This window comes from Grampus griseus (assembly GCF_964374135.1).
Source record: "Grampus griseus genome assembly, chromosome: 2".
NCBI classification, from domain to species: domain Eukaryota; kingdom Metazoa; phylum Chordata; class Mammalia; order Artiodactyla; family Delphinidae; genus Grampus; species Grampus griseus.
Window position 1 is genome coordinate 126,435,766 of NC_139018.1, and position 24,266 is coordinate 126,460,031.

The window sequence follows — 24,266 nt, forward strand, 5'->3', positions numbered from 1 at the left end:
AGGGTAGAATTTGTAGATGAAACACTTGGGCCATATACTTTGTGTGTGTCCAGAACCTACCAACAGTAATGCCCTTCCTGGCTTCACCCCCAAATTCGGAATCTGGGCAGAAATAAAAAACAGCGTCAGGATTTTGACTTTGGCTAACCAGGAAGTGATTGTCCTTTTGCTTGGCTGAAAGCGTGATGAGAAGTCCTGCCATTTGTTATGAACTTGGACTTCTCCCTGAAAGTTGTGGGTAGAAGGAGAGAAGAGCAAAGGGGGACAAGAATGTGAGCTCAAATACTTGAACTCTGTCATATTTATGAAGGGAGGGGGCTTGATCAATGCTCAGAAGGCATGCATGCATGCCTGGGTCGTGCATGCATGAAGGCCCATCTCAGCTCGCAATAAGAAAGAGCTGGGCGCTGGCCCTTCCTGAGGATGGCCTGTTTCTAGAGGCAATGTTCTTAGCCCAGGGGGGACATTAGACACCCCTGGAAACCCCTGTAAAATACAGGTGCCCGTCCCCTCCCCTGGAAATCCTGCTTTACTTGGTGTGTGGTGAGCCCCAGGTATTGGTGTTTCAAAGTTTGCCAGGTGACTCTCACCTGCAGCCAAGGTGGGGCGGTTACTAGTAAAACCATCAGCAATGGCTCTCAGGTGTGCTCCTTGGACCAGCAGCTTCAACATCTCTAGGGAACTTAATAGAAATGCGAATTCTCATCCTGCCCTTGACCCCCACTCCTTAGACCTACTGAATTAGAAACTCTGGGGCGGAACCCAGCCCTCTGAGTTTTCACAGGCCCACTGGGGGTTTCTAGCAGGCACTGAAGTCTGAGAACCACTGGTCAACACTGTAGCAGCAGTCCTCAGACTTTAATGGACTTTAGAATCATCTGGGAGCTTTCAAAAATCCAGATACTCAGGGTCATGCCTCGTACCAATGAAATCAGAACCTCTGGTGGTGAGAGCGGGCATCGGGGTTTCCTCTCCAGGAGATCTCACAGTGTGGCCGTGTTTGAGAACCAGTGCTTTATAGGAATTGAGCGACGTCCCTCTTAGTCTTAAGATTCTAGAATTTGCCTTTGAAATTCTGTCCTGTCTCTCTAGTGTTAAGTTTCATTAGGCAGGATATAACCTGCCTTAGATCCGGGAAGGGATAAGAGAGCCCCTTTTGTTCCGATGGAAGAGGTAGTTGCTTGCTTGTGATATTATTGCTCAGAGAAGGGCTCACGGGGCTCTGCCATGAGGTGAAGCTACCAGCTCTCCCTGCCGCCTGCATGATAGGAACAGAGACCATAGAGCCATGGGGTGAAGTCTTTTAAGAGGAGTTCCCAGATACCACCCAACTGATTTGGTTTTGTTCAGTCTGTTCTATCAATTTACGAACACTCATCAGCAGCTCTGTATGGCTGGTGCTAGACCAGGCTGCGGGGAGGGTCTGGGATGTTGAGGTGCAAAAAATGGCAAGTCCTGTCCTCAGGGAGACCCTGAGAGAATGGCCATGTGCTTGGGAGGGATTCCTCTTAGCTGGGAAGGGCCGAGGCTGCTCAGAAAGAAAGTGACCTGCAATCTGGGCCTTACAGGAAGGAGAGGATTTTGGCTGGCAGGGAGAGTGGGAAGGGGTGTCCACACAGAGGTAGAGGGCAGGCAAAGGCACTGGGGTAGTGGGGTCCTGTCGGCATCATGCAAGCACCTGCTGTGGGTCTGGAGCCAGGGTCACTTGGGGCAGCACCCCCTCAGCCTGCTGACCCATGGCGTGTGTTTCATGGCTGGGAGGTGGGATGGAGTACACACCCTACCCCATCACCCCACCACACCACACCCCACTTCCTGGTCAAAGAGGAAAAGGCAGAGTCCAAGTAATGTGGCCATAAAGCCCCTCCTGATATGTGTGGTTTCAGGGAAGGAAGGGAGTGATGGTCATTAGGAGGGAGCAGGAAACAGCCTGTCCTTGGGGTTTCTGCTGTCTGGACATCCTGGGCCCTTTGGGGTCCCTGAGGGGTCTTTGAAATTTAAGAAGCTGCAGGTTCTCTCTGAGCAGCAGGTCCCCCCTGCAGTCAACTAATCCTCTCCTCTGCAACGCCTTTGAAGGGGTAGGAAGTGCTGGGGGCTGGTTTCCAACACCCATTAAAACACCGGCCCCTGGAAGAACTAGGGACAGAGATTGCCTCCAGGTGGGGGTGGTGGGAGGATGTAGGGGGGCCTTGGAAACTACTATGGGGGAGGGGGGACTCAGTTTTCAACTTATACCCCTTTGTTTCTGAATTTCTACCATACAGTTATTTTAGCTACTCCACACCAGGCCTTCTCCTATTGGCTGAGAAAAACCTTCCCTGAGAAATCAGGCAGTTGTTATTGTTTATGAGTGGAAAGCTTATTAAATCTACACTTCTAAGCAAAGTCTAGGTGGAATTGAAAATAATCTTGTCTAGTTAAGAGATGTCAATGGTTAAAAAGGAAATGAATATTCACTGTCCTTTTGTTTCTTTGGGGGGGAAAAGATCAATATAAAACTAATGAATTTAGAGCATTTCTTTTAAGTAAATGCTTCTAAAAGATGGTCATTTTGAGGGCTGACTGTGAGGTTTTTCAAAACCAAACCAAATTTCATCCTGCAGTCTGTAGATGACCTTTGAATGATTTCCAATTTGCTGTCTTCTCAATCCTCTAGACCCAGGTCCAATCCCCATTCACAGGGTGGCTGGGTTGGACGAAGGCAGAACCTGTGAGGTGGACCAGAAATCTGATTTCAGACCAGAACGCGGGAGACCCTTGGTTCCAGGAAGAACTTGCTGCAACTGGCTGTGTGGTGTTGGGTGGTCACCTCTCTCTGGGCTCCAGATTCCACTTAGATGCAGACAGAAGGGTTTCAAGAGCCCTTAACGTCTCAACTCCTGTGGTTCTTTAGAGCCTGAGTCTCAACTAGAAAAGGAATTAATATCCTGAGCATCAATTTCCTGGCAATATGTTTTTAATGTGCAAAATTTTCAAGTACCAAAAAGGAGAGGCAGGGTGAATATTGCAGAGCACTTCGAGGTTCCCAACCCTGACCCCACACTCTGGGCGTTATTCCCAGAACACACTGCGCCCACCCAGCATCTCATGGACCCAGGTACGTCTGTCTTCCTCTCCCACCCTCACACTCTGAGCCTCAGGTGTAAATGGGAGGTGGGAGGTTAGGACTGTTGCTAGTAATGTCTCAGAGTTGTGCTTTAGATAAAGATCCGGGGGGACATCTAAGAAGATGGGGAGCAAGTCTGAATCCCCTTCTTGAATGTCACAGGAGCTCCAGGTTGGTGCCCGGAGAACAGAGGTGTGATTCCTCCAAGCTGGGTCCAGGAAAAAGCTCTTGGCCACTCCCCAGCACCTCTGCTCCCCGAACCCATGTCCATACTTGGCAGCCCCTCTCCTCTCCACACTGTCTTGCTGGAAGTCTCAGTGCCCTGAGAGCAGACCTTGAGCCCCTCCAGGTCTGAAGGCTCTCAAGCAGGCTCTCCGCTGCTAACCCTAAGAGGAATTTTCCGTGCCATCCACGGTCTCCTGAGGGCTCCTGCTGGCCCCCAACCTCTAAGACAGCCACTCCGGCAGGAGTTGGCTGGTTCCCATCCTTTGCCCTCCTTTGGGTCTGGGGGCAGATTTCATCCTCAAAGAGCCAGGCCATGCATGGAGATTTGGAGTATAGACTGTCCAGGCTCAAGTTATGCTTGGCCATTATCAGCTGTTTGACCTTGGGAGAGCTTCTCAACCTCTTTGCCTCAGTTCCCTCATCTGTGAAGTGTGGATGATAATAGTTGATGTATGCAACATGCACTGCCTGGCATGCTGAAAACGCTATTTCTCTGCTCTCTGGGCACGCCCCACGCCACCCCCGCAACTCTTGGGTATGAGGTCTCTGTTGTGTATCACATCTCCTTCCCCTGCTCTGTCAATATTTTTCCTGCTCTTAGTGTGCCTTTCAGCATCTGTGTTGAGAGGGACCCACCTTGGTCTGCACCTTAGATATGTGTCCTGTGGGCACACGAGTGCTCAGCGCTGTGCCTGGCACGTGACACATAGCAGAGTCTGGATGAAGCAGAGTCTGGATGAATGAGGGCATGATTAGAAGGGATTAGGGTATCTGCTCCAGCCCTCCAAATCCTCTGAGGCTTCCCCAGCTCAGACCTCAGTGAGCAGCAGCCTTCAGCAGATGAATGAGTGTATGAATTCCCGCCCCTAAGATGCACATAGCCCGTGGTGGTGATACCAACGTCATTTCTGCCCCTCTTTGCTCCATCTGCCACCACAATGCCCGACACACCTGCCATGATAGTCACTCCTCTGGATGGATATGCTGAGGCTGATGGTGTTAAAATGCAAAGTACTTTGGGGACTAGGAAAGGAATGTTCCTCTGAACCAGGGACTTCATGAGGAGGGCAGGAGCAGACAGGTAACCCCGCGCCCGGGACATGGTGGGGGAAGGGAAAGAGTCACCACCCTCTGCCCTTCTCCACCTCACTGCAGAGCTCTGCTGTGTGGGCCCCAGAGGGACCAGGAGTTTGACCTTGGCCTTCTGAAGCACTCCGCAGGGGACAGCTACAGAGGATTCGTGGCAGCTATAGATTTCCCTGAAACTGAGAGATCACTCCCCATTTACACATCAGTTTTCTTTCCGTTGTGCACAGAAAGTTCCTTCTTGACATCTGGAGGGTAGTCTATGTTAGCCCGAGATTCACTTCTTTGGAAGGTTTTAGCCATCTTTCCATTTCCTGCCCTATTCAGTCTGGTGCCTGCAGCACCCTTAGATGAATTACACTTTAGGCTAAGAAGCAGAAAGCATATTCTTCTGACTCTCACCCAATTTCCCAGTTTCCTTCAACAAACTAAGTGCCGTGATTCTGTGAGCCCTCTCTTTGGGCAGACTTTCCTCGGCAGAACCTTGGAAGCACATTGCACGAAAGGAAACACTTTGTACTCTTCAGCTCCCTTGCTGTGTTCTTGCTTGATAAGCCAGGCATGTGGTCTTCTCAGAGAGCCAACCTGGAACCAAAATTCAGGGTTGGTCTCCCCAGCACTGCAGGACACTGTTGGCAGACTGGCAAGGGGTGAGTGGAGCCACAAGCTCAGACCCACTTATGCCGCATCAGCCTGTGTCCTCAGAACCCTCCCCATGCCTCACATGGGCCTCCATCTAGTGCATCTGGGCCTAAAGGAAGGCCCACTGCAGACTTGAAGGAGACCAGGGGTCCCAGTGAATCATTGTGCAATTTGGGAGGGAGGCTGAGCCTTGTTGGTGCTGCTATAGCGTCTACACGGCTTCATGGCATTCTGGACTTCAGCAGGTCATGTCAGGCCCTTTCCTGGGAGCCCTTCTGCACTCCAGGCCCAGAGCAGGCCACAGAAGGGATGACGGCTGTGGGGCCGGGATGACATTCACTGTGTCAGTGGTTAATTTTAGAAGAGCTTAGTGCTTTCGTGAAGTTTTCTTTTGAAATAAAAATGTTTCCTCAATAGATTATCTTCCTTTAAAGAGCTAAGGAGAGCCTCAGAGAACTTTTTAGCAATAGGAATATCTCCTTTGTTTTGCCTTATTACAACCCACCGTTCACTTTTTCAGTTAGTGAAGGCACATGATCTTATGCCATTCTTTGACGAAATTCATTTGAAGTTGAGAATGTCCCAGATTTAAAGGCACATAAGAGGCCTCCGTGGGAAGGCATTTAGAGAATCCCTCTCTTCAGATATCATGGTCTGAAGCAATTTAGGCTGACGTTCTTTCATTTTCTTGGGTGTTCTATAAAGCCTTTGTAGATCTCTAGTTTCTTCCCTTCTGATCCATCACACCACAGCCCTGTGCTTTGGAGGTCTGAGCACAGATGGCACTGTTAGTACAACCATTCTGGAGGAAAAATAGGCATGAGGTCATACAAAGAGTCAGTATGAGACAACATGTCTCCCCCCTCTGAATGCCCATGGCTTTCAGTTTCTGATGTCTACACCTGGCACTGAGTCTTCTCCAGTTGTGTCATCAGGTTGTCTTATTTCTCTAAGTATCTGTAAGCCTGTAAGTAATTTGTGGGCCTGTATATACTCCTGTACCAACGTGATGACATCCACAGCTCCTAGCACAATGGTGGTACTCAGGTTAGTTGAATCAGATTCTTGTCTCTGCCTGTATAGTTCAGTGTGGTAGCAATTAGCCACATGTGGGCCTTTAAATTTATCTCAATTAAAATTTAATAAAATCAGAGTTTCAGTTCTTCAGTCATACTAGCACATTCCAAATGCTCCATGGCCACATGTGGCCAGTGGCTGCTGTATTGGATAGTCACACAGGGACTGTTGTATCATCGCAGAAGGTTATACTGGACAGTGCTGGTCAGCACTTGCTGACTTGTCTGTGATCACTGCCAGACTGTGGGCTTCCTACAGGCAGGGCTGCTTGTGCCCCTCACTGTTGTGTACTTGGTGCCCTGAAAGTGCTGGTATGAGATAGGGCCCACCCAGCTCTTATTGGAAGAATGAATAGCAACTCTGCCTTACCATTTTGCTCAGTCTTCTAGATCAGAATCACAAAATGATTCCATTTTGAACTGGAAAACCCCTTGAACCCCTGGTTCAAGTCCCTCACTTCCTAGCTAGGAGGACAGGCCTGGGGAGTTAGGAGCTTTGCCTCAGCTCCCCAGAAGACTCTGGGCAGGTCTTTAACATCAACCATGGCCTCTGTCTTTTTGGACCATCTCTCTGTCCACTTTGTCAGACTTTCTTTAGTGTTTCCTTTGAAATGCTAACAAGGAAGCCCACTTAAAATGATTATTTAGAAGAAAGTGTCCTTAAGCTGACCAAGTCAACCTAGCTGTAAGCAATCTAGAACAGCTGTATCCAGTGTGCAAATATTAGTAGCATTTCCATTAGTTTTGGGAACAGGATAAAGGTTCCCATGTTCTAACTAATATTTTGCATCGTTTTTGAAGTCCATCAAACTTCATAAGGCAAGGAATGAGATGTAAATCTTGAAAGGGAAGAGGCGAAGTGGTCATTATCTGCATTTTGTAAGAGAATCATCTGGCAAACTGTTGGAGCCAGTGAGTGTTCATCAGGGTGCAAATCACAAGACATACAGTGATCCATGGTTTTCTTATACACAATTAGTAATCAGTTACAGAAGAATAAAAAGCAGACCTCGTTCACAACTTCAGCCAAAGGTGGGAAATACCCAGGAATGATCCTGATAAAAAAAAAAAAAGGAAGACCTTGATGAGGCAAACTACAAAACTTTGCCAAAGGGCATTCAAGAAAGCCTGAAAAAGTGAAAAGGTGCCCTAATGTCCCAGGATGGCAAGACTCAAAACTTCAGTGATGCCAGTTCTCCCCAAATTAATCAATTTAATCAGTACAATCCTAAACTAAAAGGACTTGACAAACCAAAATCATATGGAAGAGTAAAGTCCTCCAAAAAGACTAAGGAAAGGAGGAAGGAGAATTGGCTTATTCCTTCCACTCACTCTCCTTGCCTTGACAGAGGCAGAGTTTTTTCTTAACACCCTACAGCCTTTTCACCTGAATCAGTATTGTCCCCTCCGAAATAGTCACTCACCTTGGGAGGGTATATCCTTATTTCATCAATGTAGCCATCATTCTAAACTGCTTTGGAATTTCTACGTGGAAGCAGCTTCAGACACCCCCCTCCCCCCCTTCTATAGACTACTTTCCCAGGCAAAAATCAACATGATTTTATGGATTTTTTTTTTTTTAGTAAAATTTGCAAACGTCATTTGACTTCCAAGTCTATGGAAGTAACAACACACATGTTTGCGTGCATTGGCTCTGGATGGGCTGATGGAATGCTCTGAGCAGTGGGGGCATCATAGGAAGAGGCTGAGAGCCTCCCGAGGAGGTGCCGCTTGTTTGTTCTCGTGCTTATGTTGGGGGCCATCCCCTCATGCCAATGATGAATGCCAATGAGGCAGTGGGGGGAAGGGCGCCAAAGGTAGCCTCTGTTCTGTGTGCTAGTGGGCTGTTATGTAGACCTAGATGCTCGTGTGCTGCTTTCACTTCACAGCCATTAACTGAGCCCTACCGTGTGCCCAGCCTGCTCTGAGAGCCGGTGGAGCAGAGGAGGGCAAGACCATCTCACTGTATCAGGACCACCTTCGTCATGTGGGAGCAGGACCACAGCTGCAGGGGCTGGTGAGCCCGTAGGAGCTATTTGGGCCAGGAGACAGCTTTTCACTGAGATGACCCAGCTGTAACCCCAGGGCCTGCATCCCTCAGGCCTTCACCAACCCCAGGCTGTGGGATGCACAGGAAGCTGAGCAGGAGTGGACCTGCTGCTGGGAGACAAAGAGAAACAGGGAGCTATGCCACAGGCTACCACCATCACCCTTTTCCTGTGAAGGCAACACATGGTGTAGACTGGTGGTTGTCTGTGATTATCCTCACAGCTGTCCTGGATGGGGTGACCGCCTTCCAAGAGCAGTTGGGCTGCTAAGGCTTCCATGAAGCCTCTATTCAGGGGTCCCATCCTCTCAGTCCCTGCGCCATATCTGCCAGAACAGGCCTGTTCTGTTCAGTTAGCTCATTGCAGAAGAGAAATGGAATTTAAAGGCATATGATAGGGTAAAAACTGTTCAGCTTGCCATGAGCCTCCCTTCCCTTTTGTGTGACCTCTCCCCGCTTCCCTCATTAACTCCCAGCTCTCTGAGGGCACCTGAGTTTTCAGCTTGGGCACAGCCAGCATTCCTTCACTCAGACACGTGCTTAGAAGCAGCAAGACTCTCATCTCTTCCAGATCCCACTACTTGCCAGGCGCTTTGGTGTCTGTTTGACCATGAGGAATGCTCATCCCCATTCCTTCAGAATGTAAACTTTATGGAAGCAGGGGCCTTGCCTGTGCTGGCATCTGGGACAGCATCTTGTCATAGAGAGCATTTGACACGTATTTGTTGAATGAATGAATGACATTAAATACCATGAGCCCTATTTAGTCATAGATAAGGAAGCAGAGGCTCAGAGGTGTAACGCTGTTCCCTCAAGAGGCAGAGCTGGAATTTTCATTCGGGTTAGTCTGACTCCAAGCCAGGCCTTTTCAAATACAGTGCTCTACTTCTACATGAAAAGGGGGATTTCATACCATCCTCCTGAGGGTGCACGGCCACAGGCATGCATGCACGCATGCACGCACCCGTGCTCATTGACCAGAGTAGGGGATAGAATTGCCCATGCTTTGTTTTCTTTTTCTCTCTTTTTCTATCTCTCATCCCAGTTAGTTGAATTTTTGTTAAATTAAAAGTTTAAGGCCCATTTGAAGTGGATCTCGTGTGTGTGTGTGTGTGTGTGTGTGTGTGTGTGTGTGTATGCATATACTTATACACAAACACATGCAATCCCAGGCAAGACTACTTTGAGGGAAGGCCAGACCTGACTCATATAACTGACATCAAAATCCCATCTTTATAAACCTGAAAACGTGAGTGTTTTTGTGATTTCAGTACTTTGGTTAGCTAAAAGAGATATATACTATATACTGTAATGTGCCTTATCCATTTTCACCTACTATGATGTTATCCATTATAGCAAAATGCACTGAACACCAACACTATATTGGTTGTTATTTACCCAGTAGTGATTCAGAATTCCATGGTGTTTTAAGATTATTTGTATTATGATGGTCCTGTATGTGGTGGAGGTGGAGGCCCTAGATCTACTCTGGTAGTTGCAGTGTTCCTGAGTCCCTACAAGCTGGTGAGCTCAGTTTCCTGTATAAAAATAAAAGGAAAAAATTCTCCGAGGTGAGAGAATGTTGATGCTATGTTCCCTATAAATGGGGTTATTGATGATCCTGACAATTAACCCTGTTATTCAACCTGTATAAATGAGTGTAGCCTGGTACCCCTGGTGACTGTTGACCCTTGTAGATAAAGTTTCTGTGTAGCTACAGTTTGAGGGCACAGTCTGGTTCTTGGCAAAGAGGTAGTGGCAGTAGAGAATTTCCCTTCTAGTGTAATGCTGAGGTGTTAATTATTATTTAATTAATTAACAATAATGAATACAAACCTGCCTGTCATCTCCTAGAAACTGCCATGGGCCATTCATGTTATTACAGAGTCAGTAAACATTTATTGAAAAGGGACTAGCAGGCAGTATGCCCCCAGGGCGACTGAAGCAGGACTCCGGCCAGCCCTGACCCCTCCACTGGAGAGGGTCCCCTCATGGGAGCCATTTCCTGGGTTTTTCATTCCACCCCAAGCACTCGTTTTACAAACACAGCCAAGAGTACTTTGAGGGGTGGCAGACCTGGCTCGCAAACCTGACATCAAAACACCAAAGTGTCCAAAAGACAGACAGACAGGCTCTGAGCCAGGTAAAACTGAAGCGTCCAAAATGGCACAGGTACCAGGCCCAGAACACCTAGTATCCCCCATGCCTTCCAGGGTTTGGAGTGAACCTAGTACAGGGGGAGCATTGCCTTTCAGAATCCCCACATGGTATATATTGGATTTCCTGAAGCAATTTCAGAGCAATGTGTTCTTTTGTTTTAAGATAAAATCTACTCAAGGCCATTAAGTTATTATTGTGTCTGATAAATCTGGACCACATGTGACATGAGGCCCGTCTGTGTCCTTAATCTCAGTCACTTACTGTGTGTGCTTAATGCTACATGTTTTTGTTAAATATAATGTTACCACAGACATAAACCTAAAATAACATGAATTTTTTCAGTCAAGTGATCTTTAATTTAAACTAAAAATAGCCTAAACCGTAGTTTATGTAGACCTCAAATATCAAGACTCCCACCCCAATGCGAGTTCAGCAAACTGTAAATTTATGAGGCACTTGCTTAGCATTTGAACATTTTAAACCAGATCAAGCACAATCTGTATTAGAGACAAGCTCCAGAAAACCCAAGAGTTGCACTCCTGGCTGATCCTGCTGACTGGAACATTCCTTAGGGAAGTCCTTCTCTGGGGGCTGGCAGAATGAACCGTTAACACAACACCCTGCAGGCACAGGGGTGTTGAGGGCGCAGTCAGCGTTTCTCAGCACTTTTGTAAACATAGTTTTGTCTCCGGAGAGACCAGGTTCTCTGGCCAGCAGAGTCTGGAATGTGGGCGAAAGAACCTCTTTGATTTTACAAGCAGCTTGATCACCGGAGAAAAGTTGGAAGCATGTCACAAGTGAAACATTCCTCCATGTGTGGCGAGGCCATTCTGCCAGGGCTTGGATCTCCTCTGATGTGGTTTCCCAAACAACAGGGAGCATCTGGTGGCTGCTCAGGATGGTGGGAGAGGGTTTAGGATAGTGTGTTGATTCTCCCTGGGATTGGATTCTCCAGGGTCTGCAATGATGCAGTTTGACCTGCTCCACATGCTGTGCTTACACTATGTTCTTAGAGATGGAGGTTGGAGCCATTTTTCTCACGAGACATCGTATTTCTGTAACCTCTACACGTACGGCAGAGTTCCCTGAAAGCCATCAACATTTTCAGATCCACCTATTTGAAAACACTATCACCACTTTTATTTATAGATACCAAGTCAAACCCTAAATCAAATTTAAGCTGACTTTTAATATCCTTTGCTACATGCAGTTGAAAAACCAGTCAGTTCCTATGTTTCCTGAAACAGAGATAGAGGTATAGATATAGATATAGATATAGGTATAGATGTAGCTATAGATACAGATACAGGTACAGATAAAGATATAGATATCAAGCAGGAAAAAAAAATAAAAACCTGAGTAATGACATTGAAAAATTATTCTTATTGGTCAGATGTATCTGATAATTTCTTGGTTCTCTACTTAACCCTAATTGGATGGATTCTTGACATCTAAGCAGGAGAGCAAGACTGCATCTACCCAGAGATGGTTTTCATTTTTCTGTTGAGCAAGCTGCTGCCACCCTAGATACCATGCATGAGGATCCTCCGATTTTTTGATGTTTACTGCTGCATTAAATAGTTAATCCATTTGATAAATATTTACAGAGTGCTTGCTCTGTGCCAGTCACTCGTGGATAGGCTGAGATGGAAAGCTGCCTTGAGGGCACCTGGTGGGGTGGAAGAGCCTGTGGAAAATCCCAGGAGCGGGCATTTTTCAGGGAGAGGTTTGGCAGGAGAGGCCTGGACTGAGGGGAAGGTGGAGCCAACATGTAGGCGACACTGCAGAAGCTTTCCTTTCTGACAAGATAGCAGGATAGTTGTTGGTCAGCTGACCCATTAACCAAAAAATTGGTTCAAATGGGGAAATGTAAAGAAATTATACTTATGTTCTTAAACATTTTGTCATTTTGTTTTAACTTAAGCCATGAAAACGTTCATTTTTTTCACCGGTTTTGTGGTGGGAGTGAAAGCCTTTTCTTTGAAGGAAGCCGATTGGGCTTCCATAACCTTCACAGAAACCACAACTATAATATGATGACTTTAAATCCAGTTTCTTTCTTTTTCTTTTTTTCTTTTTTAGATTCAGCAGAATTTGAAAGACCCATGTGAAGCAATCTAGGGGCAGATTTTTGTGATTTTTTTCCTCATCTTTTACAGTTGTCTGCCCACACCCAACTTGGCAGCCTATTGTAGCTAGTAGCTAAATTAGTCTTCATGAAAACAACTTAACTTTTATTCTCATATTTCGTTGGTTAACACAACATGTAGCCACATGTATTGATTGAAGTAACAGAACTACTGACATAAATAGGTTTGAGTATAAATACTGTTGACCCTTGGTAAGCGTACCCTCAACTATGGGAACAGACACGTGTGGGTGACCAGAGGGGGCCCTGCCTGCCTGGAGCGGGAGCTCGGATGCCAGGCCGTGTTGTTCCGGGGACAGGGGTGGCATCAGCTAATCCAGCTCCACGTGGGGGTGGCCAAGGGAGCCTCTCTGTATAGGAGCATGGAGTGGCCTGGGGGTGTGCAGAGCAAGAACACAGAGGAATTGATGAAAGATGGTCAGAGACGTATGAGGAAAACTGGGAAAATATGGCTGCAGAGAAGCATTTAGAACCTCTTTTCATAATTACCTCTGTTTGTGTCTGTCTCCTCTCCCACGCTGACTTGAGGTCAGGGATGGCTTATTGTACACCATTGTTTCTTCTCCTTCTAGTCCATTCCCAGCACTCGAGAAACCTCTCATAAATATGTTTGAATGAATGGAAGTGTGTGTGTTTTCCACGGGGCTGTTGACAAAGAATGAGCACAGTGAGTCTCTCCCCTGGAAGTCATGGGTCAGCAGACTGTGGGCCACCTGATCATGTGTGTTCTGTGTCTTGGCTTTACCCCACTGACAGCGTGTATGTGAACTGAGATCATTGTTCAGCTCACATTGCATGTCAGCCTCCCTCATCTAAGCCAGCATCCTGGTGTCTTCCAGGTACAACTGGGTGGGAAGGTGACAGGTATGATCTTGGTGGACCCAGCTATAGTGATATGAAAGAAAAGCCATAATTGTTCATGAGTTTTCATAAGTCAAAGTCTTGGTTGGTTCCCACTACACGTTAGCATAGTGACTTTTCTGCAGGCAGTGAAACACTAGATCATTAATGCTAGGATATGTTAATGTGGAAAAGCAAGTCCAATCATCAGAACTATAATATTGCAGTTAATGTAATTGGCTCATTCATTCATTATTCATTTGTTTTGTGAATGCTGTCTGTTACATGGTCAATCAGTCTCCATTCACTGGGTAAGCAAGTCATCACCCTCTCTATTTCTCTTTAAGCTTGTGACTCCTGGTCTGCTCTGTGAGAGTGGCAGAGAACCAGGTATCACCTGTGCCACCTTTTGTGTTTAAGACATGATTTAGGTTAGTATAGTGTGCTAGAACCTGGATGAAGAGATGAGAAGCCTGTAATGAGTGTCCTCTCCCCTCCTTTCCCTCGGGCAGCTTGGGAATGAACCACGATGACGACCACTCCTCCTGCGCTGGCAGGTCCCACATCATGTCGGGAGAGTGGGTGAAAGGCCGGAACCCCAGCGACCTCTCCTGGTCCTCCTGCAGTCGAGATGACCTTGAAAACTTCCTCAAGTAAGTCCTTGAATTGTTCTGTACAATCAATGCAATAGAAAGTACTACAATACTTCCTAAAGAAACGATAGTTGAAGTCTCAGTCAGTGTGAGCAGAAGTGAATCTCTTAGAATTCTCAGCTGGTCAAGCTTCCTCCCAAGGGTGCATCTGGTATGACACTGGGCACCCAGCTGGTGATCATAAAACTTATCGATGGAAATGTCAATGCAGTGACTGTATCTTGACAAGATTTCATTTCACTTCTCTGCATTATTTTGACTGTGGGTGGGCACCACCCTAGTGACACACTTTGGCTACTGTAGAACAGGGCATTTCCACAACACTCAGGCTGCTTCCCTGGACAGGAGTCCATCTGCTGGGAGGAGGGCTTGCTCACCTTCCTCACTTGTGGGACTGGGATGAGTTTATCTCATAGCCACTTTCTTTCCAGAATGTGTCTGCATCACTCCATTCTCAAACTTCTGTGGAAGAATTGGCCATCTGATGTCAGAACTTTGTCAGACAGAGTCTGTGCTCATATACAATGTGGATCCCTTAGTGTCAGGGCCTCAGGGCTGAACTTACAGGTTTGACAGGCAGACCCTGATTGTTTCACCACTTAATTGCATCATCTCTACACCCCATGGTGACTGAAGGGGTCAGTGAGTCTCTCCTACACACAGAGCTGTCCAACAACACAGTGGAGTGCCCAGTGAACTCAGGGAGGAGGACCAAAGGCATCACTCTGGCTTCATCCTGGGTCTTCTTTCATGAGGTTTCCTGTGGTTGGGAAACTAAGTGGTACACAGGGCTTAAAAATGGGCTCATTAGGGACTTCCCTGGTGGTCCAGTGGGTAAGACTGCACGTTCCCAATGCAGGGGGCCCAGGTTCAATCCAGGGTTGGGGAATTAGATGCCACATGCATGCTGCAACTAAAGATCCTGCATGCTGCAACTAAACATGCCACAGCGAAGAACCCACGTGCTGCAACTAAGACCTGGTGTGCCAATAAATAAATAAAAATAATAATTTAAAAAAATTGCCTCGTTAGTTTTAATATAGTCTATTTCCTACTGAGTACTTGTATCACCAAATCATAATGCAATGTTGGAAGCCACTCGACATTATTTCATTTTATCCAGAAGCGTCAGTGAAACAAAGGTATTTTCATCTGCTCACATATACAGTACTGGTCCCACTGACTTTGTTGAAGTATCCCATGAGTTTGAGCCCAGGAGAGGTGAACCAGTATCAGCCTGTGTGTATTGCGTGCGTGCAACTCTTTTCTTCAAGAATCTTGGCAAGAGGCTGGGTTTTCTTTTTACTACCATCTGCCTTGTTTTAGGAATTAAAAAATAAAAGCATTCAAGTATTTAACTCCTAATGGAGCCGCAGCCACACAACCCCCAGTTTAATTTTTCAGAGCTGTTCTCAACATCTCTGAACATTTCCATCCTGGTTGAAATCCCCAAGTCCTTTGCACAGTGTGCCACCAGCCAACTTTCATGGCCAGGTGGAGCATCTGGACCAGCCAGCAGCCATGGCCCCCCAAGAAAATCTACAGAATTGGAAATAAGCTTGCCTATTTCTTTATTTATTTAAAAGAAAACAACCCTACTCCAATTGTTTCTTTATTCATAGTGACTTTTGCTAAAGCCACATTCTAAGAAAATATCATAGGACTCTATTTCAAAAGCATTTTCATCCAAGAAAGCACTCAGACTCCCTGACAAAAATACATTAGCCATGTGGGTGATAAGCCCAGGCCCTTTCCTAGTTGCCCAGTTCTCATGGCCTCCAGAGTAAAGATCTGCATTCAGCTATGTGGAAAAAGAGCAAAAAGTGCAGCCCTTGTGTCTGGTGCCTGGTCATCTCCCCATAAATAATTTGGAGGTTCTTGCTTCTCAGTGATTGAAAAAGCAGGACAAAAACCTGGGTGGTACATTTGCAAACCAACTTGCTTCTCGGCTGTTTCAGGTCAAAAGTTAGCACTTGTTTGCTGGTCACAGACCCCAGGAGCCAGCACGCAGTGCGCCTGCCCCACAAGCTGCCAGGCATGCACTACAGCGCCAACGAGCAGTGCCAGATCCTCTTCGGCACCAACGCCACCTTCTGCAGAAACATGGAGGTAAGCAGCCTCAGGAGGGGAAGGCTGGCTCAGGAAGGAGCACCTGGCTTCTGTGGGAGGATACAGGCATTTACACTCCACACACACACACACGTAAACATATGTGCATACGTGCATGCACATACATGCACACGAATATACCTCATGAACAGCTTCACGGGGCACCCAGAGTGAGCCACACACATACATGTGCATGAACACATACACACACATGCACACATAGGCAGGGGGATGGTTCAGAGTTACTGCTGACACCAATAGCCTAATGTTTTATTTTGTTTTGTTTTTTAATCCAAAGGTATTTCTTTCTTAGTAGCCTGTCTTAACATGGAAACAGTAAGACACTAGGAAAAAGTAAATTAGCCTATTCTTGGAGGTGATATCAAACCCAGCACAGATATAGAAGAGAGCTAAAAACTACTGGACGTTGGAGAGTGTCATATTGAGAACATTTAACAAATAATAAATTGATTATATGATAATAGTATTAATAACCCCATTAAAATGTTACCATTTACTGAACAATGCCCACATGCTTTGCCCTAAAGCTTCCAATGTGCCTGATATCAATTAACCCTTACCACAGACTCCCGAGGTTACTGCCAGGGTACAGATGATAACATCAAGCCTCAGGGGTGAACTGATCATTCAGAATGGCTTGGCCAGTAGATAAGTAGAGGATTTGACTCAAGTCTGTTCACCCCCAGAGCGTGCACTTTCTCACCGTACTGCAGACAGCTGGGCCACTTCTGTGGGTGGGGGGGATGTGCTCAGGCCCTGGGGCAGGCTGTCTCCATGCTGGAGCCCCAGGGGAGGGCCAGAGCAGCCTGTGGCTCAGCCAGCAGTTGGCAGCTGGCTCAGGGATGGATGTGGAGCCGGCACCATCATGGGGCAGGAGGACAGGAGCAGGAGAACCAGCCTGGGATGTGTGGGACTCAGGAGCCACCCAGTGGCAGTCGGCCTGGAGCTCAGGGCAGCATCTAGTCCCAGGGAGGCAGCCTGCAGGGCTGGATGGGTGCCCAGAGCAAGAACTCAGGACGGGAGCAACTCCAAGACAGATGGATAGACCCGGACTGTGCCTTCAAAATGAGACCCCGGGATCCCGGCCAGCACAGCAGGTCAGCCTGGACTCCAGGAGGCGGGATGCTGCCTCTTGAGCGTTTCCTGGCTATGCGTGAATTGGTTCAGGAAATCTGGGTGGAATCTGCAGGTGGGGCACTGCCTGCCATTGTGTGGAGTATGGAAAAGGGCCGTGCCTCACAACCAACCTAGCACCTCCTGCTAGCTGTTTCCTCAAAGGGCATTTATTCACAGGGTTGTCCTGAGTCTTCCTCTTCCGTTCCCCTGTGGAGGTGCCAGCAAGGGTCTCTTCCAGGCCCTGGTAACAGGAAGCTGTCTCCCACTTCACACCCAGCCACGGCTGGGTTGAAGGACACCTCCCTGGGGAGATGGGACCAGCCCCCGGATCCGATCATCCCCAGTGGTCTGCTACGATGTCTGGTGCTCCCCATCAGCCTTGACCGTTGAGGCTTGACCATTGAGGCACTCATTCATGTACCGTAGGCTGGCCAAGAGGCATCCTGTTTGTCTGTCCCAGCCTTCAGTCACTTAAAGTGCATGATGGCACAGAACTATCAGAGAGGGCAGGTTTCAGAGGGTCGTTTGATGGTGCGGTGACACCAGGAGATCCATGTGCATGGTACCCCAGTAGAGGATGCCAAGCATTCGAGAAGGGTAGACGTGCCCCGGGCACCCAGAATGGAGAAGAGGGAAGCGCCCAGCTGAGTCAGCGGACACACAGTGGCCACTCTGCCCACTGTGGAGTCTTCCCTGGCCAACAGGATTACCTGGGGCGGGAGCTGGACAGAGGCTGCCTCCTCCCAAAGAGCCGCAGCCATTGCCTTCTAGGAGCCAGGCTGTTGCACATCAGTTGGGTGAGGAGAGATAGGAGGAGGGAGGTACCACTACTGGTGGCTCATGATCTTCTAGGCTAGACTCTTTCCATGCACTGTCACATGAAACCCTGACTGCAACCCTTGAGGGCAGGGGCTTTGAACTCCACTTAGCAGATGAGAAAACAGAGGCTGAGAGAGGCTTGGTAATGGACCAAGGTCAGTCAGCCAGAAAGGGATGGGCTGAAGACCAAGCCCAGGTGTGAGTATTCCTGCAGGAGAAAAGGCAGGCTCCATTCATTCAAAGACAGATTCCAAAGGAGAGAAAGGTAACCTGGTATTTTATTTTCCTTCATTAGCAACTTTTTGTTTGAAGAGGACAGTGAGAGGTCAGCAAAGCATGTTTAGCTCAGCTGTGTTGCTCCTTTCTCCCTAGAAGCTCAAAATACAACTATATAAAGTGAGATCTTTTGTAAGTTAAAATGCAGCTGAACATTTATTCCTACAGCTCACCAAGAACCACGAAATATGCCTTCCTGCTTGCCTTTTCCTTGAGAATTCCACCAGTACCAAAACAAAGTTGACATTTTCCTCCCCAAATCCTAGCAGTGTTACCGACCAGGGTTCTTGGTCTCCTTAATCAATAGAAACTGATCAGAGGCCAGACAAGAAATTCAGGCGAGGCTTTATTGGGGCCCCTGCTACAGCATGGGGGTAGTGAGAACAAGTAACAGGTTCCTTTGCTTGCTCGCTCCCTGAGGTTTCATTATATGGGGTGAGGGTAGGGATGGATCCAGGGGTCGGGCTGGAGGGGTGGCCTAGGTGATTTGACCACCCCTTTGGTGGTGTTGTGTGCAGGGGGCATGTGCAGTATCCTGCTTCTGCTCCCGACACCCTGTTTTTTACTCCTGGCTCTTCAGAAGTGGCAGTTGATTTGCTTTGGTCTTTTTGTATCTTGCTGTACAGAATTTGCCCCAACTGCGCATGCACATGGTTTGTTTGTTTTTAATTAATTAATTAATTTGGCTGCGCCAGGTCTTAGTTGCTGCATGCGGGATCTTTTAGTTGCGGCATGCGAACTCTTAGTTGCGGCATGTGGGATCTAGTTCCCTGACCAGGGATTGAACCTGGGCCCCTTCCCCCCCTGCATTGGGAGCATGGAGTCTTAGTCACTGGACCACCCGGGAAGTCTGCACGCAGTTATTTTTAGTCCCTTATAGTTTCTTTGTATTTTGTTGCTTGAGGAGACATTTGTCCAGGTGCAAGCACTGCAGCAGAGGGTCCCAGGTCCCAGGTCCCAGCCTGTCTCAGCAGGAATGACTCCTTAGAGGTGTGGAGGTGCTCAGCTGACTCAGCATCAGCCTTAGCTGGTGGTGATCATCCTGCTTGCAAGGCTGGTGGTGCTTCCTTCAGCACAAATATACCAGTTAGAAAATGGTAACTTTTCATGCTGGGGAAAATGTCATACTAATATCAACGAGACACTGGTGGATGAGAGAGGCAGTTGCCTGCTGGGACCCAGGACTTGGGGATGCTGCCCTAGCCCTGGGACACCTCGTTGGAATCTCACCCAGGCACCACCCTGTGGGATTCTAAAGCTCGCTTGATTGGTGTTTTGCTCATTTGTGCGCTTATAGGTCTGTGTTTCAGTTGATGTTCAGCATAACAGGAGGCACACATATGTTGTACTGTTCCTTTCTTCCTCCTGTCCTCATCCCCTTATTCGCTCCCTTTCATCTATTCTGTTCCAGTTCTACTTGCCTTCCTCCTCTTCCTCGAACCCACAGGGCACGCTCCTGGTGGGGATGCACTCTGCTTCCTGCTGGCTGTTTCCTCTACTTGGACGGTCCTCTCTCAGTTGTCCACGTGACTGAGCCCCTCATCTTTTTTGAGTCTTTTGTTTGTCTGTTTGTTTGTTCATATGTAACCTCCTCAAGGAAGCCTACCACGCTATTTAAAATTTCCATCAGATAACTCTCCCCTGCCACCTTTGTGGCACCCAGATCTCCTGATCCCCTAAGGGAAAACCCTGCTTTCATAAACTTATCATCTTTTAACCTGCTATATAATTTGCTTGTTTATATGACTATTGTGTTGATAATCTCTCTCTTCTAGATTTTAAATCCTTCAAGGGTAATAATCTTACTTTTCCTCAACAGTATTTTCCAACTGCCTCAGCCAGTGCCTGGCACATGGTAGATATTCAAGTATGTGTTGCTCTGAAATCCATTCATGACCCTAACGGTAAATTTAAGTTCTTATGTGACTTCACCCAACCACTGATGATACTGGACACGTTCACAGGCGAGGGAGGAACCCTTACAGGCCTCCCCGTAAAATGAATTGGCTCTCTAAGCCTGAGTCCACATTTCTCCATCTGGTTCACCAACATACATGTAAGACTCTGTCAAATATCTTACAAGCGTTCATACAAACCTTTCCTGTGGCTTCTTCCCAAGACAGTACAAGTCTGATAGTGAGAGACTGCAGCCTGCTTCCTAATGGCCGTGCATTAATTAATACCCTCATTGTTAAAATCTGAGACTCCTGGTGAATTAATACACGTAAGGTGCTGAGAACTGAGTCTATCACAAAGTAAGCACCCAATCATACGAGCTGATGAATGTGTTGCTGTTACCTTTCTGGATAACACTGGCTCCCCACTATGGGGGCACAGAACTAAGCTATCTTTGTACATCTCCAGGATCAGCATTTTTCTATATTGAACTCCTCAGGGCCATGAAAAATTAAACATTATACAAAACTCCAGAGACCTTCAGCGCCAACCGAAATGTCGTGTAATCCAATTGATCTCTATAACCATCATTATTCTTTAATGCCCTTGAGGATTGAAATGGATATCATGTAATGAAATGATCGTGGTCCCAATATTGCCTTTAAATTTCTTATCCTGACATCTGCCTTCAGCCAAGATGGAGTATCAGGGACCAGATTTATCTTCCCACCTGAAGCAACTAAGAAATCAGATGAAATATACGGAACAGCAATTTTCAAGACAGTGGCCATCAAGCAAGGAAGGACTGTGATCCTTGGGAGATGTGAAACAAATGAGGTGAACCCTCTGATTGTCCTGGCTTACTGCCTGGGCCGTCTCCAGGCTGTGGCATAGAGAGGGAGGGCTGTGAAGAAGCAGCAGACTTCTTGAGTTGAAGAAACAGAGCCAGGAGTACTGGGGGGCTGAGGCAGCCAGTGTTCACAGAGTAGAGTACCACAGACAAAAGAGCTTTACAAAGAGAGAACCTGAGAAATCTGCACAGGATCTGCACGAATCTTCAGTTTAGTACTGAGAAACACGTGTGTGAGAAAACTACCCAAGGCCAGGAAAAGAACCATCTGAAAATCTTAGAGGGAACAATCTCTGAGGCTCACATGGGCATCAGGTAGTGTACACAGAAGGGTGTTGTATCAGTAGAGTGGCAAAACTAGCCCCACACTAAATGCTGATCTGGTCCCACCCAATAAATCTTAAAAGCAAAATCTGAAAGGATCTAACTGTTTCCAAGTAATTTAGACAAGTCCTAGAACAAAGCTCAGAAACATTTATAGAAATACAAAAACAGCACTCAGCAAAATAAAATTCACAATGTCTAGCATCAAATAAAAAATTATCAGGCCTTCAAAGGAACAGGAAAATACATCCATAATGAGGAGAAAAATCAATCAAAACTGACCTAGAAATGACACAGGTGATAGAATTAGTAGACCACGGCATTAAAACAATAATTATAACCATATTCCAGGTTCAGGAAGGTAGCAAAAACAAAGATTGAACATGTTAAGTAGAGATATGGAAGATATGGAAAAGATCCTACTGGTATTTCTAGAAATGAAAACTACAATATTTAAGATGAAAGATACCCTGCTTGAGATTTCTGGCAAATGAGAGATTGCAGATGACTGCTGAAGATAAAGCAATTGAAGCTATCCAAAGTGAAATACAACGAGAAAAAAGACTGAAAACAAAGAGAACTGTGGGACTTCAGGTGGCCTAAGACATGTGATTGATGCTCTGAAGGAGGTGAGAGAGGACTAAAATAATATTTAAAGAAGTAATGGCTGGCAGTTTTTTCAAATTTGATGAAAATCACAAGCCCACAGATCCAAGATGCTCAATGAACCCCAAGAAACATGAAGAAATCCAGACCAAAGCTCATCATAATCAAATTGCTTAAAAGTGGTGATGAACAAAAAAATGAATCAAAAAAAAAAAAAAAAAAGTGGTGATGAAGATAAAATCTTAAAAGAGCCAGAGGAAAAAAGACAAGTTATGTAGAGATAAGCCAAGGTAGGAACGACAACATATTTCTCATTAGAAACAATGCAAGTGAAGAAAGACCATGGAGCAGCATCTTTAAAGCACTGAAAGAATAAAAGCCTGCCACCTTAGAATTCTATACCTTTTTAATAGGAAAAAAAAATTACTACCAACTAGATGCCATGAAAAAGAAGGACAACACTCATAGCCAGGAGTTTTAGGGGAATGAATATCGTGAAGACATTACAACTCCAAAAATCTGGAGGAATTTCTTAAAAACCACACACATGCATGCCAGTTGGGAACGCTGCTGTCTGTGTTCCCAAGCCCTGGCTCCCCCAAGGCTGTGTCCATGAGGAGGACTTCCCTGGCAACCCCCTCAGCTTGCATTCCTGCACCGGGCCTTCGGGGGTAGCTTGGAAAAGCACAGAAACATTAATGAGGCAAGTGGGTTGTGTGTGCGTGCATGTGTGTGAATCTTCTGTCTTAAAACATTTCTAGAACTATAAGCCTATTACAGAAAAGAAAATAATAATGGGGTGTAACACAGTGTGGACACTGCCAAGGGAATGAAACCACAAAACACATTGTTGCTTCAGGAGTTGAACATTTTCTTTTTCTTTTTCTGGAATACAGACCATAAAAATAAGAAGAAAAGAAACTGGATAGATTGTATTTTGAGAAAAATACTAACCACCATGACTACTGGTGGGCAGTTTTCATTTTGCTGCTGCCTCTTATGAGGAACAAAATCTTATCCTTTGCGGAAGGTAGAGGATACGGTCTCAGGGGATCACGTTTCTCATGGACGCATCTTTGTTATTGTGTAAAAGCAGGGGTTCTGAGCTAGGGTCTGCAGATAGATTTCAGAGGATTTGTGAATAGGGATAGGGAAAAGATCACATCCTTATTTTTCTCCAACCTGTAACCAAAATGAGTATTTCCTTCCACTATGAGTGTGGGCAACAAGCCACAGCAGTCTCAGCAGTACCTGTGACTGTCACGTGATTAGGAATCACAGATCCTTTTCATACTGCATGAAAGTTGTAGCAGCTATTTGGAATTATCATTTACACTCATGACTAGTTCAAAATTACGGTCGTTATTAGACCTAGGGCCAGATCTTATATAATGTGTTGACAAGGAAACACATGTGTTACTGTATTAAAAATTTGTATTTTGCATTATATTTGAACTTAATTGTTTTTTTGCTAAACTTATGTATTTTATAATTATTCACTGACCAATATTATTCTGAGAAGGGTTCACAGGCTCCACCATATACTTCAAAGTACAAGGCCAGGTGCTGGTTGCTAGGCAGTGGCCAGTCAGCATTTGCTCCCCAAGGGAAGGGCTGCCTTTCTGTGACTATTCCTCTTCTTTAGGTGGAATTTCCAATACTGAACTTCCTTCTGATTGGGCTTCTGTGTGTGTTCTTCTTTTGGCATTCACAATTCGTAACCATTTTAAGACCAGACAAAATTAAGAGCCACTTCCTTATCCAAGGGTATAGGGTAAATAACTTTGGAAAAACATTACAGTTGCTTTGGGAGCAGCCTAGCTTCAAATATTTCTGCTCTCTCAAACATTTGCATACCAGAGAATGAAGAAAAATTAAGATACAGTCCATTTTCATTTCTAGGGCTCTGGAGATCCCCACACCATCATCATCGCATCTTTCATGTCTGTCTGCAGAATGCGGGTATTGTAAGGCACAAAGCTGTGTGTGGAAATATGAACTACCAAAGGAAAAAAAAAATTGGCATCAATAGCTGGCATTTGTTGCAGAAGTTATTGGCAAATATAGCTGTCTCCTCTTTTAGCCAATGGTAATGTGATGGTTTTAATTCAATAAAGCATTTCAAGAAAGTCCAAACATTAAAAGTTATAAACATTGGATGGTAAATATTTATTAGAAAGGGGAAATGAACTTTATGCAATTAGCCCAATCCATCTTTTTTTATGATTACAAGTTCCTCCTGTCTACGTCAGCAAAGTCACTTGC

The 24,266-nt window shown here is 46.2% G+C and overlaps 1 protein-coding gene across 1 annotated transcript in view; it reads left to right on the forward strand.

The window, feature by feature from the left end:
- ADAMTS17 (ADAM metallopeptidase with thrombospondin type 1 motif 17) overlaps window positions 1-24,266 on the forward strand; it is a gene marked incomplete at both ends in the record, with an annotated part of 351,029 nt that overhangs the window by 180,750 nt on the left and 146,013 nt on the right. The window contains 2 exons of the mRNA XM_082649123.1: window positions 13,844-13,984; window positions 15,943-16,093. Coding sequence (XP_082505249.1) covers window positions 13,844-13,984; window positions 15,943-16,093 — 292 coding nt within the window. The remainder of the gene's footprint in view (window positions 1-13,843; window positions 13,985-15,942; window positions 16,094-24,266) is intronic.